The sequence below is a fragment of the Herpailurus yagouaroundi genome, unplaced genomic scaffold (genome assembly GCF_014898765.1).
Source record: "Herpailurus yagouaroundi ecotype Mexico unplaced genomic scaffold, PumYag 199, whole genome shotgun sequence".
Taxonomy (NCBI): Eukaryota; Metazoa; Chordata; class Mammalia; order Carnivora; family Felidae; genus Herpailurus; species Herpailurus yagouaroundi.
In genome coordinates this window covers 12531330-12543910 of record NW_024412430.1, presented here as the reverse complement: position 1 = coordinate 12543910, position 12581 = coordinate 12531330, and the positions used below count along the sequence as shown (strand labels likewise).

Genomic DNA, 12581 nt, shown 5'->3' with positions numbered 1-12581 from the left:
TAAGAAAGAGAAAATAATCCGCAGGGGAGAGCAGAGGAATTCTACTTTCTGAGTGTAAAAAAAAGGCCTGGCTCAGTCGGAAGAGCATGCCATTCTGGATCTCGGGGTCTCGAGTTCAAGCCCCACGCTGGGTGTACAGATTACTTAAATAAATAAGTAAACTTAAAAAAAAAATGGAAGAGATCCCATGAAGAAGTACTGAGGTTTTTCCAATACAGGGGGAGAAGATAAACTGCATTAGACCATTTTAGGTAAGGAAAATCTGTATTCTTCAGGCTACGAGCAATTTATTTCTAAATCTGTCATTTTAGGACATGACATCTTGCCAAGACTTACTGATGGGAGTCGTGTGTAGGATGCTAATCTCACTCAAACGCGGTATTAAAAAGGGGGAAGGTAAAAGTGCTCAATTGTTTTTGCTCTCATGTCTCCAGTGAGTGGACATGTCAAGTTTCTACAGTTTTGCCCACACTTCCAGGGTGAGAGCCACTGTTTTCTTCTCGATGGTGACTTCTCAACATTCTTAGGGGGACTTAAAACCTTTACCTCGACGTCGCTTCACGCCACACCATGTGGGCTTTGGTGCATCTGTAGGGAGGAGTGTGAAGCTGGACGAGGCTCTCCGCTCTTAATTAAGAGTCAGAAAACAAGCATCGCATGTTTACCTTGGCGATGAGAGCCCGGAGTGTTGCAAAGCAGTGAGTCAGGTAGGTGGTGCTCTGATCACAGCTCAGAGAATTCACCAGGACCCTTAGGACACCTCCCAGCAGGCTGTCTTTACAGTCCAGAGCCGAGCTTGCCTGGGGAAGTGGAAGAACAGCATCACTGAATCCCTGTGCGGTGCCAGTGAGTGGAGGGGTGAAGACACAAGGAGGCACTCTTGACGATTAGCACAGCGGTGCTCATGTTCCATCTCTCTTGATCTAACATGTTAAGGGTTTGGGAAGTGGCCACACACAGCAACTAATGCCATGACAGTTGAAGACCTATTTGCAAATGACTTTATTCCCAAACTCCCAAATCGGGGGCACCTGGGTGGCTGAGTCACTTAAGCATCTGACTTCCGCTCAGGTCATGATCTCGCGGTTCGTGAGTTCGAGCCCCGTGTCGGGCTCTGTGCTGACAGCTCACAGCCTGGAGCCTGCTTCGGATTCTGAGTCTCCCTCTCTCTCCGCCTTTCCCCTGCTTGCGCTCTCTCTCTCAAAAATAAATAAGCATTAAAAAAATAATAATAAAATCTCCCAAATAGTTTGGGACTTATGCCTACTTCTGGGCTGCTAAGTAAGTCATAAGGTACCCCTCCTCCCCGTCCTGGACAAAAGCTCTTGGAATGTTCTTTCTTTGTACAGAAGGTGCAGCTTTCTTTGCGGGTTTCCAAACACAATTGTGGGCCTCCAGGTAAAAAAGGGGCTGCTCGGGGGCAGCGGTGTCCTAAATAGAACAGCAAGACTACCACCACCCAAGATAATGGCAGATAAGTGTCATTTCCTTGAAAATTAAAAACAAACCAACCAACCACATTTGGAGGATTGGTGTTAAGTCTGTAGCACTCAAAGCAGTGCTGGATAAAGATATAATCAATATGATGCCAAGGACTTAAGATATCTTTCGTATCTTTTTGACTTTATTTTTGTGATATTTACATCACATACTTCCTGTCTTTATTTTTCCACAACAATTGCTTTGGTGTTAGAAGGCTTAACAGCGTTTCAACAATACTTCTTTTCCTAGCTACGAAAAACGGCCCCAGGCCTACTCAAATAAATGACGTCTCACTGGAAACACGGGGACTCACTTCTCAGGTTAACCAAAAACCCATTATCACATAGACTTCTTGAGAATTCTTGGAAACATTCACTTGGGAGATAAAATTAGGATGGCCAATTGTATTTCTGCAGAGTTCACAGTGACTCTATACTTTTCTGCAGCGGGGATGGCGAAGTCATCCTTCACCAATTTGTGCCCCGAGCAGACATCATTATGCAAATTTAGCATCTTTTTTTTTTTTTTTTTTTTTTAAATCTGGTCCTGTCATAATCTTAGCTCTCATACTAGACATCAACCATAATTCAACTGGAGTTGGCCCATCAACAAACAAACAAACAAATAAACAACAGTTCTATAAAGAACTGCTTATTAAAGTCCAGTAAACGTATTCCTGGTGAATAGATCAGATGTACGTTGTCCTCACCTGGATAATGTTTTCCTGCATATCCAGGATGATTAAATTTGCTTCTGTAGCCAGATTGCCACTGATCAAGGCTTCTTGATCTAACTCTGCCTTTGTTCTAAGGAAGAAAAAAAAAAAGGAGGTCAAATTAAAACGCATATCAAACCTGGCCATATTCCAATGATGGCAATCTATGCACTAAGGCGTAAAGAAATGTTCTGAGGAGTCCATCTGGGTGAAAACAAAGGAGCTGGCTACAGGTAAAAAGGAGTGAAGGGTGCTTTCCGAGATTAGGGCCTGCTTAAAAAGATTTTCTAGGTAAAGTCCCCAAGTCATCCACAGCCCCACTATTATGAATAATGATGACAATTACAGAAATAACCAAATGGGTAGAAAAGCTACTAGCAACTGGGCTAGCGAATCCGATTGCTCGGGACATTCTTGTATTTCATGCATGAGAGCCATCTCTAGATGTGAGTCAAGGGAAGCCTCCACCACAAGCCAGAGGGAGTGAGGCCAGGTGTGATGTGACCTTGGCAAACAACTTGACTGCTGGATTAGAAAAGAGTGGTGCTTCTGCACTGGGGCCGGGGAGAGTTAGTCTCTTGACTTCCCAAAGACCACCTTGGGGTGGCTCAGTCGAGTGCGGACCTTTTGTTTCTCCCCAGTGGGCAGCCAGGTTGCATTCCTGTGGATGTAACTGGTTATTACCCACTAGGGAATGGGAAATCGCCTGGTGCTGCTTCTCCACGAGGGTTCATTTTGAGGAACCAGAACGTTTTAGGCACTAGTTTATGAATTCTCCTAAAATCCAGGTGAAGCCGGAAAGGGTTATTCTGTATCATCTACATGTAGTGGCCAGGAAAGGGAAGTGCGAAGAATTAATTTACCCATGATGCTCCCGAGGCCAAAATGTTGCCACGGGAGTTGGGGCACGATGATGTGAGCTCCCAAGTCTTGGACCACGGTCACCAGATGTTCTTGAGTTCTCCTCACCCAGCAATGGGAGCAGTACCATTCCTTCCATACCCCCGAGGGCTCAGAATCAAGGTCTCCCCGGGGTTTAAATGTTTCCAAGCTTACGCTAGGCTCTCTGGTCTCAAACAACGAATTGTTTCTCATTGTACAAGTGATAATATTTGCGTAAGAAAAGTGAAATATAAAAGCTATTTAAAAAAAAACCATATTGGTAGGTTTAGACTTTGAGCAATGCTCTTCAACAGAGACATAATGAGGGACACAAATGTCATTTTCTATTTTGTAGTAGTCACACTAAAAAAAAAAAAGTAAAAAGAAATAGGTGGAATTAACTTAAAATATTGTATTTAATCCAATACAGAAAAAAAAATTGTCTGCGTGTGATCACTATAAAAATTACTAGTGAGATCTTTCACATTCTTTCATGGGCACTAAATCTTCCAAATCTGGCCTGTATTGTTCACTTATAGCATTAATGTGGCTACTGTATTGGACAATGCAGACCTAGGTCTGGTTTTCGTTTTGTTTTCAATTGTGCTAAAATACACATAATGTAAAATTTACCATCTTAACCATTTAAAAAAAAAAATTTTCATGTTTACTCATTTATGAGAGAGCACAAGCAGGGGAGGGGCAGAGACAGAGGGAGACACAGAGTCCGAAGCAGGCTCCAGGCTCCGAGCTGTCAGCACAGAGACTGATACGGGGCTCGAACTCACAAACCGTGAGATCATGACCTGAGCCGAAGTTGGAAGCTTAAACGACCGAGCCACCCAGACGCCCCGACCATCTTAACCATCTGTAAGTGTGCAGCTCATCGGTACTAAGTACGTTTATAATTTCATGCAACTACCACCACCACTAATGTAGTTTTTAGAAAGCCTACGAGCCAGGCCTTTAAAACACTAGTTCTCAAATTTGACTGCACAACAGCATCGCCTAGAGAGTTCTACCAAATACTGATTTCTGGGTAATACTGCTGGGAAGTCCTGAATTAACTGGCCTGGGGTCCATCTGGGAGCTAGGAGCTTTAAAAGCTCCCCTAGTGATTCTAATGTTGAAAATTACTGCTCTAAAAGAAAGAGAGCCCAAATAACTGAAAAATGATCTGAAAGAAAAAGGTGAAAGACACCACTGTTATAATTACACCAACTTTTCCAAATAGGTAAGGGGAGCAGTTACAATTTTACCATGGTTTCTCTTGAAAAAACAAACCCAAAAAACACCACATCGCCCCTGATGTTCTGAGGAGGTGAACCTGTAGCTCAACAAGGGGCGGCTCACCACGTAGCTCAGGGCTGGGAGCTGACCCAGAGGGTATGGAGAGGCTCCGCACAGAAAGGCTCAGTGTGGTGTTATTTCTGCAAGCAACTGGGGAAGGTTTCCCAAAACATCAATCTATGCAGCCCAGGAAAAGCACGTCTTCTTAGGCTCTTTTCCTAATCTCAGAGGGTAGCTGGCCTAAGCACCTAGGCCGTTCCATAGCACGTAACTACATGCACGTTTCTTTCATTGGGATTCTTTTGGGAGGCGAGGGGCTCATGGCCTGAACTAGAATTTGTGGATTCTCAGAACCAAATATCTTACAAACTAGTTCAGGGAACTTAGAGCAAGAATAAAATAGCCAAAGCAAATGGATATTACTAATGAGAGCAACAATTAGGCTTTGCCTGTAACAGATGTAATAAATAAGGGTTTATCTCCATAATGTTTTAAAATAAATTTGACTCTCAAAAGTCCTGTGTGTGGACCGGAGTGAATCATTCTCATGGTGATAACAAAGACAGTAACTCCTATTTACTTGGAAAACAACACTGTTATTCAAGTCTGCCCCACCCCCGGGGTGGTTGCTTCATACCCGTGGAGATTTGCTACCTCCACCCGGTCAAGTGGGTGGAGCGGTGTCTTCAAACATACAAAGTCTGGCTCAGTGGAGCCCGAGATGCACCGGGCTATATGCCGCAAAGAGGAACAGCAGACGTGAGCATTCTATTCAACATACTTGGTTTCATGTCCTTATATATCCAAATTTCTACACATATATATCTCATACATACACTGCAATCCAAGCAGAATTTTTCCATCCATTTTTTATGTTTTTTCTGATAATACCATACATTATTTATGTATATGTACATATATGTGCATATATGTATATACATGTGTGTATATAATATATATTTATATCACATATAATTTATGTATATTATGTTTATAACATTTATGTTTTTATAATTCTATTGATATTTATATATTAATAAATACATTATACTTAATTGTACATATAAATATATGATTAAATATATTAATATATAACCAATAAATATTAACATGTATAATCAACATATATTTATAATTATGCAATTATATGGCTATATAATAGTCATAATTATATTAATATTTATATGATACATTTACATAATTATATTAATATACATATATCTTACACATGGCCATCCTAGGAAATACAGGACAGTATAAGGAAGGAAACATCCATTACCTCAATACCCAAAGAGAATCACCCAAGGAAAACCACTGTGAATATTTTGGTAAATTTCCTTCTAGTCTTAAAATGCGTTTATCCTAAGGGTGCCTGAATGGCTCAGTTGGTTAAGCAGTGGACTGTTGATTTCGGCTCGGGTCATGATCTGGCGGTTTCTGAGATTGAGCCCCGTGTCAGGCTCTGAGTTGATGGTGGTGCAGAGCCTGCTCTTGATTCTCTCTCTTCCTCTCTCTCTGCCCCTCCCCTGCTTGTGCTCACTCTCGCTCAAAATAAATAAACTTTAAAAAAATCTATTTACTCTAGGTATTTAGAGACTTCAGATTCTACTCTAAAATCAAGTGTCTGTCCTGTTCTTGTTTACTTAACATTATATCATAAGCATTTCCCATATCATGAAGTTTTAATACCAGCCTAACACTGCCTTACATCGTTCCCTATTCTTGAGCATTTAGGATGTTTCCACTTAAAAAAAAAATTGAGTAATACAAAAAAATCTCTGACTACACATTTTGTACACGTTTCCGGAACAGCAAAACGAATTTGAATTATGTGGTCTCGGATGCCCTCTCTTCTCCCCATCAGCAGCTTTCGTCAAGCTATCTGAGATTGCTAAATATTGGTTTCCTTTAAATGCCTATCAATGTGATAAGGTTTTAAGAGCTGTAAATCATAAGTCCTTATATCTTTGATTATCCTGGGTCCCTGGAAGAACTGAATCTACACAGATAATGATGTTTCATTTTCTTACCCTTGGAAGGATGTAGTTGTTTCAGTAATACAAGTAGCCTGGGAAAAAGAACTTTGGGCTTTAGGTAAAAGTAGCACAAAGTTGCCGAGAGACTCACTTATCTTGCTTCTCATTAGCTTGCCGCCAATGTGTCTGCTCCTTCCTCCATCTCAAATTTTCATTTAGGCCTGGAAATCGGTCATTCCCTAGGAGTTCAGAAATGCACAAGAGGAATTTGATTAGCATGAAACCCTCGAAGATAACCAGAAGTTCCGTGACAAGCCCAACAGAGAGGACTGAGTACCGTGTCTCTGGTTAATGAGAGCCTGTGCCGGATGCCGGGGACAGGCCTCTGCCCAGGTCCCGGCTGCCTGCTCTCGGATGGACAGCCTACAGCTGTAGACCGCTTGCCTTTGTGGAGGGTTGGTGAGCGCATTTGTCATGAACAGAGGTTCCAGGGGAACTGGGATTCTCGGTGAATTACTGAAGCGTGTGGGTGTTAAATAAGGGCACCCAACCACCATTGGAAGAGCCGAGCTCCCCACAAGTTCTCAGCCACTGTGTCCCTTCGCATAGATTGAGCTGTCACTCTGCGTAACTTTGAGCACGGTGATGAAGACTGAGCATACCTGAGCACTTTCACTCTATTCTACAGCGATGAGCAGCCTTTTTGAGATCATTCCACAGGCAGGGTCCCTGGAGGACTGGAACACTCTGACACCCTCAGGGGGAAGTCAGCTGCAATCTAATAACACCCTGAATGATTCGGGGAGATGTTTAGAACCAGAATTATCCAGTGTCTTGACCGCGCTCTACAGAGACTTGTCAAAGGCCCCGATGGAGAGGGTTCAACCTTGAGAGAGACAACATGCCATCTATACTATGATTCGCATTCTTGGATGTGGCCTTTCCCAATGACAAGTGTTAAACAGAAGACACATTTGGGGACACTTCCAGGGTTCCTGTGACCTCAGGACAGGAGCTTTTCCCTGGAAGCACACAGCTAACATTCTATACACCAGGCACAGAATCCTAGAATCTGCTTGTCTTTATTATCCTAACAGCTTAAGAAAGTGCTAGTGTGTTTACTTGAGCTGTGAAGACAGTCTTCTTCACAAAGGGTGTAGAACTCGCTGACAGAAAGCAAGGAGGGGCAAGGCCAACATACCTGGAGCCCGGCAGCGTTTCATCATCTCCCCCCTGGCCCCTTCCCCGCGGAGCAAAGCCTCTTCCAGCCTGGCCTTGACATCCCTTGACTTCTGCAGGACTTGGGTGCTGACTTTGTCAGAACTCTGTTTTCCCTGGACAGGACAGAGGCAGAAGGACGTTTAGTGTGGTGAGATCTTTGTCCACAGGGAGAACCGTCAAAACACAACACTCCACGGCGAACAGCGGCCAGTTGGGACGTGCGTCATATGGAGATGCCGTTTGGGGGATCCTACGGCTGAAATCCTGTGAATGAGAAAGGGGTTCTCTCTGCAGAAGGCAGAAGTCCTTCCCCGGAGAAATGACCAGATGTAGAATGCAAAGAGGTCACGGATCTTAATACAGAAGAAAGAAAAACTCATGATGCGTCCATTCCCCAAGCAACAGGGGAGCAGTAGTAACAAGGTAGACCTGAACCTGGGAGCTAAGAGGCTGGTGACAGGCTGAACCACCGCACGCTCACCTTGTACTCAAAACACGAGACACAGATGAAAAGGAGATCCAAAATCCTGTTCAGTTGCATGGACGGCAGGTCGGCGATCCACTTCCGGATGAGGGTCTGGTCGGCGTTTTTCATGATCCACAGGAAGCAGATCATGAGGTTCCGGGTCGTGTCGGCATTCAGCATGTTGTATTGTTTGTAGGGCTGCAAGGAGGCAGATGGTGGGATGGACAAGGGAAGGAGTAGAGCAGTGGCAACCCCGAAAGCTTAGGGGATGCTGGTCTGTTAGAACACAGTCTTTGCAATTGTTCCCCGGCTGGGGAGCCGTTTCCAGGAACTGGTCCTTTCCTGGGCTAGGAAGCCGTGTTCCCCGAGCATACTCAGCAAAGGGGCTCACATGGGGCCATGTCTGAGCCAGACTTCTGGCCACGTACTGGGGGGGCCCTGTGGCTCAGGAGCAGTGTGGTCTGGTGGTCTGCCCCGCCTTGACCAGCACTCCCCCCCGCCCCTCCAACCGCCGCCGCCCCGTCTAAATGATACAAAGGGGCTTCTATCCTGCTAAGATTCCACGTATTTCTGCTTCAAGCTTGACACGGGAGCGCTGAACTCAGAGCAGAGAAAAAGACTAGCTAGGCTCCAGAAATATCCCAACTGTTCAAGTGTTAGCTTCTTTGTCAGGGTCCAAAGTACAATATCAAGGTCACGAAGGGCTCAGCAAATGAATCAAATCCCTAATTTCATGGGGTCCTCTGTGCTGGGACTTCAATCATAATCCATGATTTGCTGGGGATCGGAGGGCGGGGGACAGGGGAGCTCAGGCTATTTGCTTGAATACCTCTGCCCCAAGTGTTCTTTTTAGAGTGCTGAGCACACTTACTTTAACTCATCAAATCAAGACAAAGAACAATATGTGGCCGCAGTCTTGGTTCATGCAGTGTAGCTAATAATCCAGAGGAATGTGACATCGCGTGCTGCGAGTATGTGAGGGAAATGTTGGCTTGGGGATGAATGATAGGGCTTATGAAATTAGCTCAGTTTTTCTGAGTGTGGTGACAAGAAGAGATGAAAACCTTAGTGATGACTTCCCAGGGAAGATCCTCTAAGGGTGGACTTTGGGCATTTGGGCATTTGCCCCTGGAGGCAAATAACAACGTAAAAGGCAACACCACCTCCGGCAGCGAGCTTTGCTAATATGCACATTGGAAAGGTGGAGGAGGTCATACAACACGGTATTTCTCAAACCGCAAGACGATGGGTGACGTCAACTCTCAAATGTCCTTTCTGTTTCTTCTATCCCTGCCCTCCAGCCCTCCCGGGGGTGACCAGGGGGTCCAGCTTGCTAAAGTGCTGGAGGGAAGCGAGGAAAACCATCCAGCAAAGCAGCCTTAGGTCTATGTAGATGCCGCCTTCCCAGGAGGCAACTGAGCGGTGTTCTCTGTGGATGTATACCCCATGCTGAAATGCAAAGTTCAATTAAGCTGGACAAGGCGGCACTGTCACTGTCTGCCGAAGGAAGAGTCAGAGCTCATCAAGGGACAGAGACAGATCCCACTTCAAGTAAATCAGACACGGTATTCCTGGAGAAGCCCCTTTTAAGCCCAGACTCTGTGCAAAAGGACAGAACTATAGGACTCCGGGTTTAGGCTCCCTGGGGGCCCCAGAAAAGTTGAAGTCTTTTGCATGAGAAGCCCCCACCCCAAGCACCTGGCCCCCTTTGATCATTTTTTTGGAGGCAGAAATAGTGTGAAGAATAAACACAGAATAAACCCAGCTCCAGCCTCCCACCCGAGGGAGCTGTGGTTTGATCCTCTTTGCACTGATCTCAGATATCCCAAGTTCACCTCTTTCCCGGTGTTCTAAACCTTGAACTCAGGCACCATTGAGACTGCCCGAATTTGAACCATCTGCGACTGTGCTGCCTCATCGGCCCCATTTCCCTTCCCAACAGCTAGCTTTACGCGGAGGCCTTTCGGGACGGAGCAGAGGCAGACCTCTCACAGCCTGTTCTATTCTGGGTTCCAGTAGGCAAATATAAGGACACGCCCACCAGAAGACGGGAAAACACACAAAAAATAAACCAGAGAAATGTGCATCAACATACCAGGGAAGAAAGCATTGTTCCACTTGTCTTCAGATTAAAATTATTTCCAGCTATGGCCAGAGCCACATTCTGGTTAATTGCACCGGCTCCTTCTTGTTCTTCATCTGAGCCATTGGCACGATTTTTTCCACTGCGGGCATCTGCAGCTGTGGTGAAAACATCATCGCTCTTACCATACGATCTAAGAATTATGCCTCCTGGTACTTTATGCAAGGAGTTGAAAATTTATGCCCGCATAAAAATCTGCACATTTATAATTGCCAAAGCTTGGGAGCAAGCAAGAGATCCTTCAGTAGATGAATGGGTAAATAAACTGGGGTACATCTGAAGGAATATTATTCAGCACTAAAAAGAAATGAGCTATCAAGTCATGAAGAGTTGGAGGATCCTTAAGCCCATTCTCCTAAGTGAAAGAAGTCGATCTGAAAAGGCTACATGTTATATGATTCCAACTATATGACACTCTGGAAAAGGCAAAACGATAGAGACGGAAGAAAGTTCAGTGGTTGCAAGGGACTGGGGAAGCGGGATGGAACAGACTGGGCAGAGCACGGAGGGATTTTAGGGTAGAGAAACTACGCTGAATGACATCACAATGACGGATACATATCATTGTTATGTTTGTCCAGATCCATAGAATTTATAACCCCAAGAGTGAACGCTAATGTAAACCACGGACTTTGGGTAATTATGAGGAGTCTCTGTAGGCTCATCCGTTGTAACCAATTTACCCCTCTAGTAGGGGATGTTCATAATGGGGGAGGATGTGCATGTGGGGGCAGGGGGCGTATGGGAAGTCTCTGTGATTTCTGTTCAGTTTTGCTGGGGACGTAAAATTGTTATTTTAAAAGTCTTAAACAAACAAACTTTGGTGATGTCAAACCAAAAACACTATTTCCCTGTGTCCCCAACCCACTACCCACCAAGAGACTGATACTTATTCGTCACTGAAGTCAGTACAGTAATTTAAAGCCTGATGGTTAGCATTATTTATCTGCTGCCATCTCCAGGAAAAAGCAGGCAGGCTACTAAAAGAGACGAAATGCCCAGCCCGAGATTCGGCTAGAAATTGATTTTTCAAATTGTAAAAAGAAAACTCTCATAAGACTTTCCTGCGATATAACATTTAAAAAAATTTTTAAGGTTTTTATTTAAATTCCGGTTAGTGTAAAATTAGTCTCGGGTATGTAATAGAATATTTTTTACTCTATTCAAATATTTTAAATAATGACCAAATAGAAAGGAACCTATAATCACAGAACTAATCGGTTCCTTATAAAACAAAAGGCGAATACCACCAATTCAGCAACAATGGATTGAATTCCAAATGCCTGAAATGAATCTTAATTTATCATCCGTATATAATGTCGACATGCTTCTATTTATACGTAGGTCTAGATGTATGCAACGAAAAGGTTGGTTTTTAAGAACACCACCAAACCACACACAAAGTTTTTGCTTAAGCAGTTCTTTGAAAAGTGTGTTAAAATACTCACAACTGATTGATTCATTAAAAGGTCATATTTTGCTGGACTTGTCAACATCCTAAGTATTTGGACCTTCAGTTTTTCAGAAAAGTTAGCCTGCAAACAGTATTTCCTTCTGCTAAAATTCTGAAAACAGAACTCACATATTTTTAGAACTCAATTAAAAAAATCATGCCCTATCTGTGCTGAAAGGCAGCTGAGTTTTTAGACAAATGGTGAAATGAATAGCATGTGGCAATTATGTAAGATCTGATCCCACCAGGATTAATTTGAGGATGGTCTTACTTCTCTCACATACGCGATGGGTCAGGTTAGGAAAGATGGAGAGAAGGATACAAACACCTGCTACATAAAATGCTTCTATGGAAGTGCTCTCATTTCATCTTCATCACACCCCTAAGATACAGAATTGTCACCACACTGTCACAATTGAGGGAAAGGGGAGGGAACACCTTGAAAGGTGGAGGATTCAGAGGTCACACATAGCAATAAATGGGCTGGAACTTGAATTCACCTGCTTCTTTTTTACATTGTTTTATGTTTATTTAGTTTTGAGAGAGACAGAGAGAGAGAGAGCGAGCGCACAAGCAGGGGAGGGGCCCAGAGATACACATAGAACCCCAAGCAGGATCCAGGCTCTGAGCTGTCAGCACAGAGCCCGATGCGGGGCTGGAACTCCCAAACCGTGAGATCATGACCTGAGCCGAAGCAGCACTCTTAACCAACTGAGCCATCCAGGTGCCCCACAGCTGTTTCTTTCTTAAAAATTATATTCTTCATAGTGTATCTAAGGATTCCACATGTAACTGATGCACTATATTACCTCTAATAATGGAATACTTTCACTGTTTTCTCATTTGTCAGCTACATCATTACTGTAAAGGCCAAAGCACACATCCAGAAACCATTGAGATTTGAAAGGCTCAGGGGCGCCTGGGTGGCTTGGTCGGTTAAGCGTCCGACTTTG

General features: G+C 44.0%; 1 protein-coding gene across 5 annotated transcripts in view; it reads right to left on the bottom strand.

The window, feature by feature from the left end:
* DOCK8 (dedicator of cytokinesis 8) overlaps positions 1 to 12581 on the bottom strand; it is a 176049-nt gene that overhangs the window by 33685 nt on the left and 129783 nt on the right. For all 5 annotated transcript variants that reach the window (XM_040449418.1, XM_040449421.1, XM_040449422.1 and 2 more), the window contains exons 29-34: positions 10128 to 10273; positions 8048 to 8230; positions 7547 to 7679; positions 6497 to 6584; positions 2192 to 2288; positions 666 to 800 (exon numbers count right to left, since the gene is read on the bottom strand). In XM_040449418.1, the coding sequence (XP_040305352.1) occupies positions 666 to 800; positions 2192 to 2288; positions 6497 to 6584; positions 7547 to 7679; positions 8048 to 8230; positions 10128 to 10273 (782 nt within the window). The remainder of the gene's footprint in view (positions 1 to 665; positions 801 to 2191; positions 2289 to 6496; positions 6585 to 7546; positions 7680 to 8047; positions 8231 to 10127; positions 10274 to 12581) is intronic.